Source organism: Populus euphratica, unplaced genomic scaffold (assembly GCF_000495115.2).
Source record: "Populus euphratica unplaced genomic scaffold, PopEup_1.0 scaffold6.1, whole genome shotgun sequence".
NCBI classification, from domain to species: Eukaryota; Viridiplantae; Streptophyta; class Magnoliopsida; order Malpighiales; family Salicaceae; genus Populus; species Populus euphratica.
Genome location: NW_011499849.1, coordinates 573,639 through 595,014, shown reverse-complemented (window position 1 = coordinate 595,014; position 21,376 = coordinate 573,639). Strand labels below are relative to the sequence as shown.

Genomic DNA, 21,376 nt, shown 5'->3' with positions numbered 1-21,376 from the left:
GAAGCCTGTATAGTGGTTCTGTATGGTTTGATATATATTTATTTGTTTTTTTTTTCCTTTCGTTCACCTTGATTTTGTATTGTTCCTGAAAAAAATCACGTCATCCTTCAATATCTTTCTCCTTTGAATTTATTTCTCTTCTCTTAATGTAATTTTTAAATTTTAAAAAAATATTATAGTTTGAAAAATATTTCATATTTCACTATTCTTTAATTTTTTTTTATTTCTCTTTTTTTTCTAGGTAATTTATAAAATTAATTTTTTTATTTTATCTTTTTTATTTTTTATTTTTGAAGTTCAATTCTCATTTTTTTAATTGTTAATTTTATACCTTGATAAATTTTTTAAATTTTATTTTTTAACATTAAATTAATATGAGATTGACCTTTTTATTAAGTCTAAACATGAAATTTCATGAGTTTTGATTTTTTTATATAATTTTATTTTTTAATATTAAATTGATTGAAAATTAACTCTTTCAAGTAAACTTAAACATGAGATTTTATATATTGTAATTTTAAAATACTAACTTAAATTTTATAAACTCACACGGAGTTTTTTTATTTCTCATGCTATTAAACTAGGGTTGCTTTACACTTGTTATTGAACTAATTTAACTTATTTTTTACTTTATTTCATGTTATTTTAGAATATTATCATAGTGTTACCTCAACACTTTTCTTCTTGCATTTAAAAAAGTTTTCCCAAGCCTGTGCTGTTGTGCTGACCGCAGATGTAGGTTTTTCAAAGTCAATTTTTTTTTTTATAAGCTTCTAATTTTAAATATATGATTTATTATAATTGATCTTATTAATTAATTTTAATATGAATTTTATTATTTTTTAGATTAATTTATATTGATATCTCAATAATTTTTTAGAAAAATATTTTATTCAATGTATCACTGATTAAGTATTTTAAAAATATTTGGGAGAACATGCATTGAATTTTTTTACTTCCTATTTTTTTATAAATTTTATAATCTTAAAAAAATCTAACTTGTTATTTATCACGGTCCAAAAACTAGTCCACACTGAAGGAAGCATTAGAGGGGAATGTCTTTCTCAAATTTGAATGATCCCGCGATCAAAATACAGAACGAGAAAGCCATCCGAGGGGAAGATATCGGGTTCTCCTAGCATGGCTTTTTAGCAATAGGTTGGGCCTAATTCAAAAACATTTCCAAGACCCCAGCCTGCAAGACATCCGAATTCGACGGGCTAAACCTGGGTCCATCCTTTTCTAGGTCACAACATTTTCTTCACCTAAAATGTTTTTGAGCCACTATCTCATATTCTGTGGCTGTTCAGAAACGTGTTTAAAATTGTTTTCTTAAATTATTTTTTATTTAAAATTATATTATAATAATATTATTTTGTTTTTAATTTTTTTTTGGGTTTTAACGCATTGAAATAATTAAAAATATATAAAAAATAAACATTTTTTTTTCAAAAATAAAAAAAGACCTGTATCGGAAACGAAACATAACAGAAACATAACAAAAGAAAGACAGCTTACGGGCACAGCCGCCGAGGCAGAGGTGGGTTTTGCTCTTTGGCGCTCAACATTCCTATACCGCACTTTCACTTCCTCCCCTCCTCCATCAAGCTGCCGCTGCTTCTTTCAATCATTGTTTTCGCACTCTCTTCCTGTGAAACCTGCAGACGAACAATCTTTCAATGGCGCTTCGTTTCGAGGTTTGACTCTAATTTTCATGTGCCGCCTTTTCCTTTAATTTCTTCTTGTTCATCACACGCCATCACAATGTGAATGAACTAGTGCTCTCCCAAGCTTGAAGGAATAAGTCTCCCCAGTACTTATCTAGTGTTTTTTTTATATCGAAGGATACATCATGCTTTTTTACTTGACTTAAAAATTGATCAACAATGAAAACCGGTTTTAACGAGAGAATGTTTAACCTGGAAAGATCTTTGTTTTTTTCTCTGCATATTTCACGTGCCTTTTTTTCTTTCCTTTTTTGGATATCAAGTTAGAATAAAATGTTTATTATTTTACTCGCAGGGTGGATTTAAATGCTAGATTTGATATTTATTTTGTACTATTGTCTCTCTCTCTCTCTCTCTCTTTTAGGTGCTTGGGAGGTTTAATCGTGCTCGCGCTGCTCGTCTGACGCTTCCTCACTTTGTATGCCAGACTCCTCTGTTTATGCCTGTGGGCACACAAGGTTAGACTTCCTTTATCTATCCTTAATGTTCTGATTGTGTTTTAAATTCCATGGCATTTAGAACACACTGGTGATCTACCTGGTTGCAGGGACAATTAAAGGTTTGACCACTAACCAGCTTGAAGAAATTGGCTGTCAAATAATTCTGGGAAATACATATCATTTGGCGCTTCGTCCTACGTCCGAGCTTATTGATGAATTAGGGGGTCTTCCTAAATTTATGAACTGGCCTAGAGCTATGCTTACAGACTCCGGTGGCTTCCAGATGGTTTGTTTATTGATTATAAGATCATGTTGAGTGGACACTATGATTTTTTTGTTGTGGTATCTGCCATACCGGAGACCATACATGAGCTTAGGATTCTTGCATCTGAAAATATTTACCACAGAGTTTGAATCAAAGTGTATCTGTTTCATGTTATTGAGTTGTAGCTTTTTGGTGCTCGCTTCTTTCTCAGTTGGTTCGGTGCAACAGTTTTATGGGTTAACTACCATGTACGAATTTTCAGGTATCCTTATTGCATTTAGCAGATATCACTGAAAAGGGTGTTACGTTTCAGGTTTGTGCTTGTTCTTTGATAAAAAAGTGAGATTTGGTTAATCTGGTCTGTTTTTAACTATGATGATTTGCTTGATGAAATACTGGAAATGATATTCACTCACCACTGCTTGTGTTTAAGGATCGAACTCAATGACTTTCCCTCTCTGCAGATAATATGCTTGATTGATTAAATTTATAGTTTAAACCTACAAATGTGACTGCGCCATTATATATAAGAATTTTTAGATTATGTGGTCAAATGTTTGGTATGATAATTTCTAAAATTTGAAGCACACTCTTGGGACACATTGATAGTTGATCTTCTGCATCAAATACTCCTCCCTGTTCTCATGTCTGTCCCATCTTGTTTTACCCACTCATGTTCAAATTATAAACGTGCATGCATAATCAATTTGATAAGCAGTTATGTTTTCTTTTATAATCTTCCATTTTTTCTTATTGTTGCTTTTATTCTACACAATAACTGGAGTACACTTCTGTTTTGGTGTTGTTTAACCAAAGCTTCATTTTCTTAGTTCAGTCACCAGTTGATGGAAAACCTATGCTTCTAACACCTGAGGAATCGATTCAAATCCAAGTAAGAACTCTTCTTTTTATTTTTTCCTCATGTTCCTAGTTGTTTAATACCATTCAATCCATTTCTAAGTTTTTCAATACTCCATCTTATGCTTCTTTTACTTTTCTTATCGGGTTTTTTTTTTTTTTTGCAGAACAGAATTGGAGCAGATATTATTATGGCTCTTGACGATGTAGTAAAAACCACCATTACTGGTCCACGAATTGAGGAGGCAATGTATCGCACTCTTCGATGGATAGACAGATGTATAGCAGGTAATTTCATTTAATGCTAAATGCCACTAAAGAAATTTGGATGCTAACTAAAATGAACCATATGTCTAATTTGGCATCTCATTAACTCAAGCTTAAACCAAACATTCTCTGCAATACAAGTATGACCAACCTATGGTTGTTTTGTTGGAATAGAGTCAACCTTATTTTAAGTTCCAGGTTAGTTTAACTAGTCAAAGATGCTCTTTTTAAAGGGTTACTTTAACAATCTTGAATTTATTAGATTATAGTGCCAGGTCCTTTGATTGGTAAAAGTGAAAATGAGATTTAAATTGTAACTTCCCACGTCGAGAGAAAAGTATCCAGAGTCAGGGTATATTAAGGCAGTTCATACCTATTATTGTAGGACGTGTTTTGGGGCCTATGGGTTACCAAGAACAAGACCGTGAGGCGTGGAAGTCGGGTTGGACTGAGCCATAGCGAACAGTATTCTACAAGGGGAAGTGGGCTGAGCCTTACATAAACAGCCCTATCCTCCCCCTTTACAATTTTATTAAAGCCCTTAGGCTAACAGATCAGCTTCCTGTTTTCCTGAATGCTTGGTCTTCCAATCGTAACTTCCAAATGATCTCCATCAACCACCCCTTCTTTTTTCTGTCTCACTATTAATGGTTTTGATTGATTTTCTGTTCTGCATTGGTTTCTCCAAACAGCTCACAAGAAGCCAAATGAGCAAAATTTATTTGGTATTGTTCAAGGTGGTTTGGATCCTGTACTAAGGTGAATTTACTTAAACTGCACTCTTCTTTTATTACCTTATTGCTTGATGCGTATTTAATTTTTTTGTTGTTGCTGGTATCACTTACCAATTGTCTGTCTAACCATATAATCAGGGATATATGTGTTAGAGGCTTGGTGGAGCGGAATTTACCTGGGTATGTTCTTTTTTTCTTTTGTAGGAGTTTATTCTGCAATTAAAGATTATGCAGGCAGAATTTACTGATTTAATATCTCAATCCATTCTGGGTCTTCCTTTCTATTGCTACAGCTCTCAAGCTTGATCATTGTTTTATAGCACATGGCAACAAAGTTCAAGTGATTCCTTTGTAGATTGCTTTGCAGAAAAGATAAAGCTAGGCAATTAGACGAAATGTTGTTTTCTAACATACTGCTACATAGCTTTAAATGTCAAGTTTTATCCGTTACTAACTACATTAAGTAGCACCATTTTACAGGCTCAGCTCTTAGATTCTTAAATGTAGTTACTTGCCTTGTCAAATTCATCCAATTCTCTAATCATAGAATAAAAAGATATGCTCTTCTAAGCCTAAATTTCTGTGAGATAGAGCAACATATTGTTTGTTCAGTTTCAGGCCTCATGTTACTTCATGCTTATCATTATGTTGTCACTTGTAGATGAACTTTCCTTTTCTCGTTCTTATTTAACTTCTATTTATGTTCTGATATTATTTTATAGTGATCAAACAACCTTTTTGATTGAGTTTTACTTCTGTGACAGCTATGCTATTGGTGGTCTTGCAGGCGGTGAGGATAAAGATTCATTTTGGCGAGTTGTTGCTCAGTGCACTGCTTTGTTGCCTGAAGATAAACCACGATATGTGATGGTAAAACCAACGTTTGTCATTTTATCTTACATTATTTAAACTTGGCCAGTCAATGAATTGGTAGCTGCTTTGCTTTTCTAATTTGTCTATCATTAATACTTACCTGCATTATATTTCAGGGTGTTGGTTATCCACTGGACATTGTAGTTTGCAGTGCTTTAGGTGCTGACTTGTATGACTGTGTTTATCCCACTCGCACTGCTCGTTTTGGCACAGCTCTCATACCAGAGGTGATGTTTTCTTGTTTTATCTTCTTAAAATATGTGAAGTGAACTTCAAAAAAACTGTGGAGACTAAATCTTCATACTGTTCAAGCTGTTACTGCTTTCATGTACTTTAAACCATATATTTTTATAGGCTTGTTTTGTTATGGTTTCTTGCTTCAACCAAATAGTTTTTTCTATTTTCTTTTGGAACTAGATTTTCCTGTCTTTCAGTTATATACAGGTTATTCTGGATTATTGGGTTTAAGTAGCATTTGAGTTGTGCTAATCTTTGCCCTTTCTTCATCTATCCGTTCAGGCTTGTAGTTGAACCACATAAAATTTGTTTGAGCATTTTGTTCATCTAGATTCTTCCAAATTCTCTTGTTTTGGTTAGACCATTGTGGTGGATTTTGTTCAGCCTAGTTTTTTGAAAAAAATGTAAATTGCATCTGTGTACTAGGGAAATGACTTTGTGTTACCACATTATGAACTTTAAACAAACATCTACTATGGACTTACTTTAAGGAATCCTTTGCAGTAAATGTCGGATTTAATAAATTTAAAATCAATCCCATTTTATTGAAGCTTCTGACTTTAAAGTACTTCATGCAGGGAGTGCTGAAACTTAAACACAAAGCAATGGCCGAGGATACTCGTCCCATTGATCCAATGTGTGCTTGCATGGTATTCGAGTCATGGAACACTCATTGTCTTGAGCTGCTAGTTTAATAAATTGCTGTTACAGTATAATCTTCATTGATCTTTTTCTTCCCCTGCAGGTTTGTAAGAATTATACAAGGGCATACATCCATTGTCTTGTTACAAAGGATGCTATGGGATCACAGCTTCTATCATATCACAATTTGCATTACATGTTGCAGGTGCAAACAAAAATAATAGCTTCTTTCTGTGAGTTTTGCTGTATCTTGTAATTGATAGTAAGCCTTCTTTAAAATTGCAGCTTAGCAGAGATCTACACTCTTCAATCATTGAAGAAAGATTTCCAGAGTATGTGTGCCCTGTGCCAACAGAGTGCTTTAAAAATTATCATTTCATTATTTAATTTGCGGAAGCACTTCATGCTCTGGATTTGACCTTCTGCTCTATATGTTTGATACAAACTGATTTTTTATGCTCTGCCTTCTCTCTTTGCAGTTTTGTCCGTGGGTTCCTGCAGAACATGGTAAATGCTGTGTGAATGTTCTAGAAAAGAGTTAGAGGGATTAGTTGATAACTTTTAGCTGCACATTAATGATCAAAGGTTTTCTCTATGGTGTCAATGGTGAATTTGATTCATATAAAATATTGGATATGTGATTTTTGCTTTTGACAATTTCTGGTCGAGTTAAGCTGGTTTCTGTTTTTGTCACTATTTTACTTTGGTTTCTTATTTTTGGCAAAGGCAAATGTGCAAAAGCCATTATTGGGGTGCCCAGTTTTTTGTTTCCTTTTTCACTTGATATCATCTGCTGCTTGACGCTCTGCGCAAGTTTCTTACATATGCAAGTGTCAAAGCTACCATTCTGGGCTCTGGTTCTGCCGGTAAAGTAGTGGAGGCAGGTTATAAGTTTGTATCTTATGTAACATGAGGAAAGTGATTGAAGACGCAGCATGAAATTTATTACCGTATGATCTTTACTCCCTATATGGTTGTTGTCTTGTAGTTTCCTAAAGGTGATGTCCCTGAATGGGTCTGCAATGCCATGGAGGTCGCTGGAATCAAAATATCTTCCTGCTGTGCTCCATTCTTGTCCTCCCATGATTCAGAACTAGAAAAGGATGCACCAACCAAGAAATTTGATGACAATGAGACAGCATTTGATGACAAGTATACACCGATCAATAAATTTGACGAGGTAGCATTGGACAATAAGTACAGCAGCAAGAACTTTGATGATAAGTATACACCAACCAAGTATTTTGATGAGGTAGCACTTAGCAATAAGAATAACACGAAGCAAGAACTTTGATGCAGGACTTGGAAAATTTTGTTTCCTAATGAGAGATCAACATTATAAACTTTAATTTATAGGTAAAAACACAAGGCAATGTGAATTTTGTATCTTGCACACCGCATATAAATTGTACTCGTTTAGGAGATATGTTCATTTTGCCATTTATGGTTTGTCGATCAGTTGATTTTTATGCACATCGCAAATTTGCAACACATTTTGTTTTCATTTTATTTCTTTTAAATACGCTTAAACAGTTTGATAGGGATGGTAGGGATGGATTTGCAGATATGTCTTTTACCATTTGTCACATATTTAATTTCATGAACTTGAAATTGAGATTGTTTTGCTTTGTGAATTTGAGGAAGCTGTAATCAGTAGATAGATCCTGAGTTATCAGCTGTTTGCGGAATTTGCTTTGGAAAAAGAATCTTACTGTCAAACGTCAGAGACATAGCTTGCTTTTGATGTTTTCCTTGTTAAGCAGATAATGATGAAGCATGGATGTGAATTTGAGGAGTCTGGGAGGCAGTATCAATGCAAATCATGCCAGGAGAGGCTTCTACGAAAGGGGCAAGAAAAGTTAAATGGAGAGAGTAACAGCAGAGCTGTTTTGGTTATTCGCAGTGAATAATTCAGGAATCGTCGTTGGTCTTATTTTATGGCATCGTGAAGCTTATACAATGAAAGACAGGCAATCCGAGATAAACGTTGTGGGGTCAAGTATATTATGCCATGGATAGATGCCTTTTGCCCTATTTGACTAACTACTCAATCTTGTATTGGAAGCTGGCATCAATGAGTCATCAGTCGTACCATATTTTCTGAACAGTGACTTCCAACCAATCTTCCAATCTTCAGCACGAAAAAATTCCAGGGAACATTCCATTTTCAAACTTTCGTTGTATTAGAATAATATATAATTATCCATAAAATAATTGATAGAATCATCGTAAACAAGTTTTAATCTTTTAAAAAATATAGCATAATTTTTTAGTGGAAACACTTTTTTTTTAAATAAAAGGCAGGTTTGTTAAAATTCTTAATCATTTGAAATAAGTTGCAAAAATGTATCTCTTCAATCTAACTACATTTTTCTTATTAATTCACCTCTTATTATTTTAAAGAAAGCATGTTTTATAATTATAAGCATTATTATTTAAGTGAAAACCTATCATTATTGCAAAAGTAAGTTTTTTTAAAAAAAATATTAAAACATTATTTTAAAAATTTTATACGTGATTGCATGAAAAAAAAACAACTAATGTGATAAATCATGTATTTTTTGGATATCATGTGTGTAATAATTAAAGAAAGAAATCGTTAACATTCTCTAAAAATCTATAATATTATTTAGAAACCATGGAAAAACAGAATAATATTTAAATATCATATTAATTATTTTATTTGCAATGTATTTTAATCAAAATCTTTTTTTTAAAAAAAAAAAACCATGAAAAGAGGTAGGACAGCTGACTGACTCAATGAAAATAAAGCCTAGCTTGTGTGTTCTTGCAAGCTCAAGTCCGCATGCTTAACCTTCTTAATTTTTTATGTTTTTGGATGTATTACACGTCATTCATCCTATAATATTTAAAATAAAATAAATGACATGTTTTCTTATTCAAATTCCAAGCACTAAAGAGGTGATCAGAAAATCATGCTGGAGTTTTTCGGATCTAATAAATTATTTTCAACTTATTTTCACCTATAAATATCTATTAAACATCCCAAAAAGTTCAATAAATCAATTTCTAATCTTAGAACACTTTTAAATTGATAAAAAATTAAAAAATTAAATTGAATAAAAAAGTTTTCTTTAATTTTGATCTATTTTTTTGGTAAAATAGAAGTTTAAAAACAACTTTATAGATCTCCTTTCATCAAGAAGAAGTATCGAAGATTAATTTTTTTGGTGATTGAAATGTAGCTAATCAATTTCTCTCTTCTCCTTTATTTTTAACGATTGTCTCCCTCTCCTCTCAAATGTTAAAAATTAAAATGTAAAATAAATAAAGTTTAGTATTAAAATGTGAAGCCCATAAAAAAAAACTAAAAACTAAAAATATTAAAATTATCAGGACCATATTGTAGTTTTTTTTTCTAAAAAGGTATTTTTTTTCCTTGTGTTAAAGTTGGTCCTGTTCTTCTATATTTTAATTCTTTAAATCAAATCCTATCACGTAAAAATGAGCGTAAGTGTCCTTTTTTCTCATCTTGACAACAGAGCACGCCAACCAAAACAAACCTTTAGAGGTAAAACTATGTGAATATAATTTTAATGACCAAAACAAATAAAATTTTAAGGATTGGGAAGGAAAAAAAGGGAGGGGGGGGGGGGGGGGGCCCGGTCAAAACCCGGAACCCGGGCCTTGGACCGGGTCAACCACCGGGCCGGGTTTAAAAATTATGAGGCGAACCCATGCCTCTGTGAACTGTAGCAGTCCATAGTGTGCATGGGAGCAGCACCACAGTAAAAGGAAGTCGAAAAACCATCCTGTTTTAGTTCTTTGCGATGTCCGCCAATCAATCATTGGAATCAAGACAGCAAACCCATAACTGATCCCTTCCTACTTTCTCATAGACGAAATGATAATCAATTTCTACGTGCTTCGTACGACCATAAAAGATCTCACAGCCAAATACGTAGCCCTCACATTGTCACTCCAAACTGTCGGTGGAACTGAAACTAGAACTCCAAGTTCTGAAAGTAATGGCTGTACGTAGCCAAGTGACTTCAGCAATCCCATCAGCGACAGCTTTATATTCAGACTCAGTAGATGATCGTGCCACACGTTGCTTGGCCTATTTCCAGCTGCTAAATTGCGCCCAAGAAGCGCGAAAACCAGCAGTAAACTTCCTGTCCTTCAAGCTTCCTGCCTGATTAGAATTAGAGAAGACTTGGATTGCCATACTTGAATATCGTGTGAAGAGTAGGCCTTTGTCAAGTGTGCCCGTGAGAAATATCAATATTCTTTTTACTGCCACCCAATGCTCCTCATATGGATCATGCATGGTAAAATGACAGACTCGATTGACAGCAAGAGCTAAGTTTGTACGAGTGAGAGTCACATATTGAAGAGCTCCCACAGTTTGCCTCTACTCAGTTCCATCTTGCAACGGTTTAACAGCTTGTTTTACAAGTGCACGTGAAGGGCTCACAGGTGTAGTAACAGGTTTTCTAAAAACCAGACCTTTTTTGGCCAACAATTCTTGGATATATTTTGCATTGAGTTAACAGTAACCCAAACTTAGTAAGCACAACCTCAGTACCCAAGAAATAGTGTAATGTACTAAGATCATGTACACTGAACTTAGAACCCAAAGAATACAAAAGCAGTGATAGATGGAGAATCATTACCAGTAACAAGGATGTCGTCTACATAAACCAAAATATAAACCTTGATCTCACCATGAACATAATAAATGAACAAGGAAATGTATGTGTTTATCCAACAAAGCCATGCTCTGAAGAAATAAACTCAAACGTTGAAACCAAGCACGTGGAGATTGTTTTAAACCATACCAGGACTTCTGAAGTTTGCCGACAAAACCTGGATTCTCCACATCTCTGAACTCTTGGGATTGCTCCATGAAAACAGTTTCAGTTAAAGACCTATTGAGGAAATCGTTATGGACATCTAACTGCTTGATTGACCAATCATTAGTCATAGTATAATTAATGGATAGGACGTCAATCCAAATTGTTGCTAGCTTAACGACTGGACTAAACGTTTTCTCATAATCGACCCCTTCTCGTTGATGGCACCTCTTTGCTACCAACTTTGCTCTACATCGATCTCTCTAGACTTTCATCGACTTTGGCTTTAACTTTATAAACCCACTACACTCGATAACATGCAACTCGGGTTCTCATCAGAACCAAGGACTTGGTACCGTTGGGTTGTAACGCTCCAATCTCTTCATACATGGCTGCTCGCCACTAAGGAGACTTATTGGCTTCTGTATAAGAGCGAGCTCTATAGCTAGGTTTTCGTTGTGCTTGGCATGGCAACCATAGCTGTGGATTTAAATGTGGTTTGTTAGGTCGAGTTTTGTGATGGTTGTAAAGGTTTACCAGAAGCAATATCGCACTTAGAAAAAATCAACAAACAATTGTTAGCCTTCAGTGTTAGCTACAAGAGAGGAAATTAATCCCCCCGGTGAGAGTTTTTGAAGCTTGGAGAATTGGAGTGGATTGGTTGGATAATAGGCTGGAACTGGTAGATATTACTTGGGCTGGGGAAGTTGGGCTGGAGGGCTGGGAGTTATATTGTGATGCTGGGTTTGTTAAAGATTCCACTGAATGTTGTGATTGGATGTCGGGCTGGTTCGGGGCTGGAGAAGGTGACAAAACAAGACTAGAAGCTGGGCTACAAGTTTCTAAATTTGAAACTACTGCAGAAGAATGCGTGCTTTTGCCATCAAAGTTAAACGTGCATCAACAATGTCAATGTACCTTTGATGATGCTAAATGATAGGGACATTAGCACTTTCTAATTCATTCACGCTTAAAGGTTTCCATTCCTCCATTCCTGCAGTGTGGCACTATTGCTCTTCCACTGCAGCATACCCAGTGATTCCTGTTATATATGCTGCTGTGATATCACCTCTAGTAGAGCAGGATTGCTCGGCCCCAGGATAACAGGACATTTTTCTGTGATCAAATAATGATCATTTCACCATTATCATAGGCCAGAACCACTTATAACTTATGAAAAGACATAGGAAGAATAAAAAGAGAGAAGAAAAACTAGTTATGAACAGACAAGTGATTTATGTATCATAGGAAAATGAACTATATTTGGTTTGGTTTCAACTAAATATTTTAGCAGCTACCCGGTGTAAGAACAAGAATATTAATACTACAATATGATGAAGAAATTCCACTCTCTTCACCATCTCGTGAAAGAATTGAAATTGAACCTCTAGTTTGACGTTGCTCATGACTATTGCTAGATTTGATTATACTAGCTGAAGTTCCTTCATGATCATTAAATCTAGTTTTTGTAATTAAAATTGCTTAAAAGTTAGTTTGAAATCGATGATCTCACGTTTATGCTTTATAGAGCTAGGCTTGATTGAAAATGCATGAATAAAATATTCAAGTCATATTGTTTCCATTTTCAACATATTTTGGCATAAACTTTAACGGTCACGAGAATATTTTGAAGAAATTGAATTGTGCACTGTGTACCCATGTATATCCCCTTCTAGTTTTCCAAGAATTTATGTCATTTTGTATTTAGATGCAAGTTGTAATAATTTTAAAGTGTAATATTACATGAAAATTGTAACTTATTTGATTTTACATATTACATTTTATCTGGTAGAAAAAACATACATTTTCTCCATAAAGATGAATCAATTATTCATGATATTTAGAAAGATAAGGTTAAGATTCCGTCAATTGAAAAAAACTCACAAAAAACTCACATCATATAAAACACTAGAAATATTATGAACTAGCTTAATAAGAATACACTTGAATAAACAATGATTACTAGAATGATCAAAGATATTGGAACCGCTTTTAAATTCTAAAAAAAATTAAAATCTATAAAGAAAAATCAATTAATTGAAATGAATAACAAAATAAACACTCATTCTAGAAATATAATGTCATTTGCATTATATTAAGTTAGCATGATAATGATTTTTATCTTGTTTAAGATAATAAACTTTAACTTTTTATAATTATCTTTCCTATTTTTCATTAATGTTAATAGCAAGTAGTAAAGAATTTATATTGAGTGATATCTTTTCAGCGTTGCATTAAAGTGTTAAGCAATCTGATATCTTTGTATACAATAAGTATAAAAAAGTAGAACTAACGGTACTTTTATTTATTTTGTATATAATTTAAATAATATTTAATACTTAGATGAATTTATTATCCCATGTAATTTTTTATAAAAAATTTATAGAAATAAAATGATTTCAAAGTATATAACTCATTAAAAAAATCATTGTTCATTTAATGAAACAATTTGGTGTGTGGTTTTAAAAAAGTTACAAAAAAATAAGGTAAATGATGCATATAGTATGCAACGTTTATAGTTAGTATAAGTTTTTCTTCACATTTCTATTTAGTGTAGTCATTATATCCTAGTTTATTTTATCAAGTATTGTAAGAGGAGATTAAAAAAATAAAAATGATCATATTTACAAGCTAAAACGGGAGAAGACTTCTATAAAATGATATCTTAGAAACAACTTCGGATATCATTTTGTATGTCACACCCATGGCTCCATTGAATCTACCAAATGTTGCCTTATCGAGATACCACCAGATGTAACTTCACAAATAATGACACTCACACATCTCCACTTGTACATAAACATAGGTCTTGATTGCTATATCAAATTCTACCTTACGTTGATCTATAATATCCTAGTTTGTTTTCATTACAAGCATAATAATTGTATCTTTTTATTGTATTGTGATTTATTTGCACTAATATAAGTTTAACTTAATTTTAAATTGTATTATGAATTTTAAATTTTAAAGTAGTTTTAAATATTAATGCATGTTGTTTATATATGTTCTAATGCTTTTAAAATATCCATTAATAATTAATAAAATAATAATAAATCAATAAAAAACTGATAAATTAATTAAAAAAATACAAAATTCATATAACCAGCAACCATAAATTTGTATATGATGTTTTTTATTGGTGATTTCATTGTTAATTTTTTTTAGCGATGGATCTTAGTTTTATTCGCAACAGATTAGATTCTTGCTTGTAGTTTTATTTTTTTTGACAGTGAGAGATTTTTTACTTTTTAAACTGTTTATCTTTCTTTTCCTCGTTATAATTACTGAAAAACACCGAAAACAAAATTATTGGCACATGGCTTGGAGATTTTTGCGCAGTGATGTGTTAATTAAGAAATGAAGTCGAGGGGACAGAGGTGGTAATGACGACTAAACCTATTTTAGAGGCCATATTAGCTGCAAATTTATTTATATGATTACATAAATAATACGACTACTTTATCATATAATTTGCAGCAATTTCAGGGATGTGACAACACTAGAAAAACACAAATAAAGATTAGAAAAAAAAAATGATTTCGAGTCAATTTCAAATCCCACTCACATGTCACAGATAAACTGTATATAACGAGCGTGAAAGGCGAAGCAGGTTCACTGCCTCTTGGAGTTACATCTCCTTTTCTTTAACATGATTAGACAATGATTAGCTAGAGATATGCTTTTGATTACTATTCTTCTTTCCACGGTTTTGTCTACTTGATCAAAAGCTTCTATTTTCTTCGGTTAGGCTACGGAATTCTCCTTTAATTAAGAGCTCGGAGATTGAGCAAAATAGAGAGAGATTCGAGGAGGGGCGCCCCTTCACCGTAAGCTAATTACCTGCTCTGTTTCTTTCTTGCTTTCAGCTATGAAGCGGTTCAATTCCTCAGATCCCCTGGCTGCTTTCATCTCCATTTCTTCTTCAAAAGGTAAACAAAACTCCACGTCAAGTCAATTTACCAGTGTTTATTCACGCTTGCCCACATGTTCAAGTTTGTTTTAAATGGGTTTCGCTCTATGGGCTACCAAATGATGCCTTGGTTCTGTACAACTTTTGAGTTTTTTTTTTTTCCTGTCCTGTTAACATCACTAACATCTACTGTTTGTGACCTCGCTAATTCAGAAGAGAGGACTGAAAAGACCAATCAAGGCTACAGTAGAGGTTTTCAATCAATGCTGGATAGTCTTGAAGAAGAAGACTACTCTGAAGCAGCCAGCCATGTAGGTGAGAAGAAACGAAGGTTGAACTTGCATCAAGTTAAGGCCCTGGAGAAGAATTTTGAGGTAGAAAACAAGCTTGAGCCAGAGAAAAAGCTGAAACTAGCTGGAGAATTAGGCATGCAGCCACGACAAGTAGCTATTTGGTTCCAAAACCGTCGTGCCCGTTGGAAGACCAAGCAATTGGAGAGAGATTATGGCATTCTTAAGGCCAATTATGAAGCTTTAAAACTTGATTACAGTAATCTTGAACAGAAGAATGAAGTCTTGGCACAAAAGGTTTTGCCTCTAGATTTGCTAATAGGCTGAGTTGGTTGGTTTTTATTTGCTGGATAATTTAGTTACTAGTTACGTTCTTTGTTGCTTGAAATTCAGGTAAAAGAATTGAAAGCGAAGTTGAGTGAAGAAAACGTTGATAGCAGCCACTCTGTTAAAGAAGAGCACCGCGTTTCAGAGTCAGACAACAACGCCTCAGTGCACTGTAAGAACCGTGATTTCAGTGGAAACAACAATCCAAGTGCAATCACCAAAGACCACAGCAATATTTCCTCTTCGCATGAACTGATGAACTTGTTTCAGTTATCTGATTCAAGAGTTATTTTGGGGAATATATATCAAGTATATCAACCTCATCTTATGAAACCGGAAGAGCAGAGTTTGTTTAGCACTGAGGAATCATGCAATTTCTTTTCAGTTGATCAAGCCCCCACTCTTCATCGCTATTTTCCTGAGCACTAGAGTTGGTGTAGTTTTAAAAAGGTTCAAGTCTGCTTTTGCAAATTCTCATTGTTTTTTAGGACTTCACTTTATGTTCTCTTAATGCGAAAAAACACAAGCTAAACACCTGCAATCATGGCGGGAACAGTGAGGCTCTACCACTGGATTTGGTGTGAATAACCATCTCACAGCAACCAATGCTATTGGAGTTGCCAGGTCTTCATCTGTCAGAATCAGCCAAAGCAATTTAAATCGCTAATAAGTAAACTCTTGATTTAGCTGTTACATGCTGCATGCCCCCACACAATAATTGGGTGCAGAAGATCTGGCATCAACCATTCTTGTGTCATTCGCTTTTGCATTAACTATCTTTTTTTATTACGAGATTGACTAGCGGGTCAATTCGGAAATTTAATAGCAGCCAAGATTGCTAAAATTATTTTATTAACTTGTAAAGTTGTATGATTTTACAAGTTAAAACATATATTATGTATTAAATTATTTAAAAAAAAATAAAAATAGATAAAATTGAGTTAAAATCTAGTGAAATCACAAAGATCAGATAAAATCGTGTAAAATCATGATTTCAGAACTGATTTTGTGATTATGCCAAAATAATATACTGAAACAAAATTTTCCCTCGTAGTCCAATTATAAGGTGTCTATTTGCCGTGGAATCCACAGCCACGTGATTGTCTTCTTCACTCTTCAGTCTTCACAAATCACAACTTATAAAATACTCTTCTTTTTTTTTCCAACCGAACAAATTCCTAATCGGCTAATCCCTAATCCCCTTATCTAATTAACCAAATGGGCACCGGCAACCATAAAAGTAGCGACAATGATCTCCATTCTCCACAAAAGCGATCACGGTCCAGTCTTCACTCCTTCTCTTTTCTTAGTGCTCACGATCGCGGCTTCTTTTTCTGTTTATCGCGATTTTAACAGCGACGACGATCTCCTTAATAACTCACGGCTTCGGCCTTCCTCTTCAATCTTCATTAATAGCGGCACGCCGACAACGATCTCCTTTCTTTCCCATCTTCAACAGTAGCAGGTGACATCAGGCCTCTTCACCAGTAGCCGTTTAGCAATTATCATCAACGACTCATCACCGTAAGTTCATTTAGCCTTCATTATCATCACTGCAGTAGTTGATTTTGCCCCTGTAATAGATTTTTATTTTGCCCTGTTAACTGTTAGTTTGTTACCCTGTAATTATTAATTACAATTTTGATTTTGCCTGGTCCTATAATTTGTATTTGTATAATGTTGAATTGAATTGAATGGAATTGATCGGGTGAAAATTGGATGGATTGAATAGATCAAGTGAGAAAATTGTTGAATTGAATGCCATACTGCCACAGTATATATCTTAACTGAATCAATAATATTAATCGGGTGAGAATTGGATTGAAAACTGTTGAATTAGACTAAATTTAATACCATTTCAGTATTATAGGACTGAATTAATTGGACTGAATTGAATTAAATTAATGGGCTGAAAATTGAACTGAAAAGTGTTGAATTGGACTGAATTTAATGTTATTTCAGTATTATAGGACTGAATTAATGGATGAAAATTGAACTGAAAATTATTGAATTTGACTAAATTGAATGTCATTTTAGTATTATAGGACTAAATTATTTTTTATTTGAAGTATGAATTTTTTGTTAATGTATTTTAAATTTTTTTATAATTTTACGATTTATTTTTACAATTCAAATTTATATTATATTTTCCATGCCATGTTAAAATCATGATTTTGACAACTTTGATAGCAGTGCAGAGTTAGACTTCTATTAGACTTTTTATCGAGACATAATTTCTGCTGTTGGTATGTGCTCTAAAAACTGAAGGCCCTCTTGTTGCGATATGGTGTATGGTATTTTTTTATTTATTAAAAAATATATTAAAATAACTATACACACACATTGATATTGATATTGATATTTTAAAATTATCAAAAAATACTAAAAAAATTATTAATATAATATTTTTAAAATAAAACATACTTTTAAAATAAATACAAAAATAAAAATGACTGTAATCCCAAAAATATATATTTCCAAACAATCAAGTTATCCCATCTTTAGGATATTATAGGTTTTGACTATTTATAAGCTGTTTTCTTGGTTGAAAACTTAAGGTAATTTGTTTGCTGAAAAGTAAATTTTGGGATAGTAAATTTTAAGAAAATAAATTATTTTTTGATATTTAATAGTATAATAAAAAATAAATTAAAAAATACTTTTAAGTATTTGGTTATGTTATGAAAAATAAACTAGAAAATAACTTATTAATATTTTATTTTTCTCAAGTTTATTAAAATAATGAGGAACAAATCTTACAAATTAAAAAGTTGGACAAGAATTAAATTGAAGGAAATATAATTTTATAAATTATCTCGAATAAAATAAATAATAATCAAAATAATATAAATCAAATCTAAAGAATAAAAAAAATAAAAGATGAAGAAATTAAAATAATAATAATTAACATTTCATAAATTATTTCAAATAAAATAAATAACGATCAAAAGAATGAGGATCAAATGTGATGGATAAAAAAATTTAATAAAAAAATGATAATGAAAAAGAAAATAACAATTATAAAAATGAGAATCGAAATTAATATAAAAATTAAATTTTAAGAGATAAAATTAAAAAATAAATATTCAAAACAAAATATATACAACAATAAGAAGTTTGATGATCAAATTTGATAAAATCAATAAATAATAAAATATTTTTATAATTTTTATAATTTTTAAAAAGTGTTTTCTACTTATATTTTTCAGGAAAATATCTTTTTAAAAATCAAATCAAATTTTTCTTTCGCTAGAAAGCATTTTTTATTAATCAATTTTTCTAATGACAAATAAATATAAGTTTAAAAAAATTATTTTTTTAAAAACTAATTTCTCAAAAATAAACACAGCTTAAGTTTTGTATTACATAGAAGATCTTGAAAATAAAAGTAAAAGCATTCACTTTTATTCCAGGTTTTTTGGTTTTTTTGTAAATTAGTATAATAATTTAAAAATTTTAACAAAATAATACTATTTAAATTTTTTTAGTAAAGTAACATATTTTTCCTTTGTTGTTCATTAAAAACACAATATTTACTCAATTTTATTATTCACAAGCGTGATAGAAAAAAATTGTTCCACTTTAAAAATCACATGTGATGAAAAATAATTTCAAAGAAGAAAAGTCCTCATCATTATTAAGCGTGTATCTTTAAAAAATAAAAATATATGAAAATATTTTTTTTATTTTTTAAAAATTATTTTTAAGATCATCATATTAAAAAAAATTAAAATATAAAAAAATTTTAAAAATATAATTTACATCATATTTTCAAATAATTTATAATTTATAGGTGCTAATCCTTTCCCCCCTACCGTTAGTCTATTACGTGTTTAAATTGGAAGCAGTGATGGGTTGCTAGTTTTACACTCTAACCTGCAAAAGTAGAAAGAAGATTAATTTGTTATTGAAAATACAGAATGGGTGGTTTAAAGCTTGAAAGTTGAATCCACGTTTCGAAAAGGCTGAAAATATGCTGAGAAAAGATTGATTTGTTGCTGAAAATATGAAAAGGCTGCCATTTGAGAGAGAGAGATAAACTGGAGAGAAGCTGTAGAAGGCTGTGATTATAAAATTTGGAGGGCAGCCATAAGTACAAGCCAGGAAAACGTGATTCACCTAATTATAAACAAACAATAATTCACCGTCTCTTTCTCTCATCCGATTCACAAGCACAAACAATAATTATCATTTAAAAAAAACTTTTCAAACAAAATAAAAAAAATATAGTAATTTAAATATAAATTGAAAAGGATAGGGAGATAAAACCATGAAAAAAAACAATTAATTTAAAAAAATAAAAAAAAGGAAATAAAGGCTATGCGATTACATCTTTAAATTAAAAAAAAACAAATAACATATCATCTAATTTATTCGGTTTTCATTTACGATGGTGGTTGAAAAATTAAAATTTAAGTTTTTTAATAGAAAAACACTTATAAAACATAATAAAAACTGTAATAAACCTATTATGGTCTTAAAAAACCTCTCCAAAAACCAAAAACATCCTAAATATAAAAATAAAACCATGTTTTTTTTATTTTTTTAAGAACTTTAAACATACAAAAACACTTAATATGAAATTCACTTATCAAATGAAACCACTTAATACAAATATAATATATTTTAGTGATCTAAATTAGTATTAATGGTTTTTTTTTATTACCAAAATCTTACAAGTTTTTTTTTTCTTTCTCGATCATAAACTAAAAATAATAAAAATAAAATTTTATATTAAAATTAAATTAAAAAATATTAAAATTATATAATTTATGTGATTTTTAAAATTCTAATATCAAAATATATTTTTTGTGAAAATTATAGCATGCTTTTCATGTCTGGTATCTTTTTTATTTTAATTCCTTTTCTTTTAATCCTATTATTTTATAATAAACTAAAATTAATTGATCTTTAATTAAAAATAAATTACTAAAAATAAATATTTTAAAATCAAATTAAAAAAATATAAAATTTTACGTTAGCTATCCAGAATAACAATGAATAAGAAGAACAACAACGTAGTTAAAAAACCCAGTCGTCGTTTTAAAGTGACACATACATACCTCTCTATGACCCTATAAAGACTAGTAATGTCACCTCTAATTCACCTCTAAGAATATTTTTTAAAAGAGTTTTAGAAAGGTATTTGTGAAGATAATAGCAGTTAAATGGTTTTTTATTTTATTTTTTAAAATTTATTTTCAATGCAACAAACTAAAACAATTTAAAAAAACTAAAAATAAATTAATTTTAAAAAAATAATAAAATATTTCAAAAACAACCATGGTAGCCAAATTAATAAGTTGTTAAACAGGGGGGCCGGAGGGGACATGGGTCTCTTTCCATTTTTCTTTGAAATTTCGAGTAGGAAAGAGACTGACTAAAAAGCTGCTGCGACTCCTAGCTCCTTCAAGTCACTTTCATGCCAGAAACCGGGACCCACAATGTCACCCATGTTTGACTGTTGTGCCCGAATGGAATCTTGATGGCAGATTTCCATGACGTCATCGCGGGAATCCCTAGAAAATACACCAACTCCCACACCCTCCATTCCTTGCACGGCTCGAGTGAGGCGCGTCATACAAGACTCACGACCCCTTTTCCTTTCAATATTGGTGCCTAACGTTCCGTTTAAATTTCTATAATTTTTTATATTTTAAAAGTATTTTTGAAAAAACTTAATTTTAAATTTTAAATTAATATTTTTTACTTTTTAAAATTATTTTGGTATATTAATATTAAAAATATTTTTTAAAAAATAAAAAAAATATAAATATTTTAAAAAATAATCAAACCAACAACCCCACCATGATTTTTTATACTGCATATAACTAGTCTATTGCCCTCTCTCAGCTCAATACTTTATATAGGAGCTGCAGACTAATAGATTTACAGAATTGAAATTATCTCAATCTATTAAAATCATAATAAATCATATTCTTTGAATTTAAACTATTAATTTAAAAATTAAGAATTAGTTATTTTTTTA

At 31.5% G+C, this 21,376-nt stretch overlaps 2 protein-coding genes across 6 annotated transcripts; both read left to right on the top strand.

Annotated features, from left to right (window-relative positions):
• Positions 1-1,477: 1,477 nt before the first annotated feature.
• LOC105120388 (queuine tRNA-ribosyltransferase-like) lies at positions 1,478-19,484 on the top strand. 5 transcript variants are annotated; one of them, XR_841320.1, is made up of 16 exons: positions 1,478-1,697; positions 2,092-2,185; positions 2,275-2,453; positions 2,695-2,745; positions 3,268-3,324; positions 3,458-3,578; positions 4,250-4,316; positions 4,430-4,471; positions 5,056-5,161; positions 5,281-5,391; positions 5,980-6,051; positions 6,147-6,248; positions 6,329-6,375; positions 6,523-6,550; positions 6,770-6,973; positions 19,434-19,484. XR_841320.1 is itself a non-coding variant. In XM_011018548.1 (16 exons), the coding sequence occupies exons 1-16, from the start codon at positions 1,680-1,682 to the stop codon at positions 7,289-7,291; spliced, it is 1,281 nt and encodes a 426-aa protein (XP_011016850.1). In that variant the 5' UTR covers positions 1,478-1,679; the 3' UTR covers positions 7,292-7,547. The 5 variants fall into 5 exon arrangements, 3 of the variants coding, with proteins under 3 accessions (XP_011016850.1, XP_011016849.1, XP_011016851.1); XR_841321.1 differs by lacking the exon at positions 19,434-19,484 and adding an exon at positions 7,032-7,121 and having other exon boundaries at positions 6,770-6,927; XM_011018548.1 differs by lacking the exons at positions 6,770-6,973; positions 19,434-19,484 and adding exons at positions 7,032-7,210; positions 7,285-7,547.
• LOC105120389 (homeobox-leucine zipper protein ATHB-6-like) lies at positions 14,620-16,080 on the top strand. The gene is made up of 3 exons (XM_011018550.1): positions 14,620-14,789; positions 14,984-15,357; positions 15,454-16,080. The coding sequence occupies exons 1-3, from the start codon at positions 14,729-14,731 to the stop codon at positions 15,814-15,816; spliced, it is 798 nt and encodes a 265-aa protein (XP_011016852.1). The 5' UTR covers positions 14,620-14,728; the 3' UTR covers positions 15,817-16,080.
• Positions 19,485-21,376: the final 1,892 nt, after the last annotated feature.

Excerpts from the sequence above, each read along its gene's own strand:
- LOC105120389 (XM_011018550.1), top strand. The coding sequence starts at position 14,729 with ATGAAGCGGTTCAATTCCTCAGATCCCCTGGCTGCTTTCATCTCCATT. Across the intron at positions 14,790-14,983 it reads CTCCATTTCTTCTTCAAAAG|AAGAGAGGACTGAAAAGACC; the intron begins GTAAACAAAACT and ends TCGCTAATTCAG. Across the intron at positions 15,358-15,453 it reads ATGAAGTCTTGGCACAAAAG|GTAAAAGAATTGAAAGCGAA; the intron begins GTTTTGCCTCTA and ends CTTGAAATTCAG.
- LOC105120388 (XM_011018547.1), top strand. Across the intron at positions 2,454-2,694 it reads ACTCCGGTGGCTTCCAGATG|GTATCCTTATTGCATTTAGC; the intron begins GTTTGTTTATTG and ends ACGAATTTTCAG. Across the intron at positions 6,052-6,146 it reads ATCCAATGTGTGCTTGCATG|GTTTGTAAGAATTATACAAG; the intron begins GTATTCGAGTCA and ends CTTCCCCTGCAG.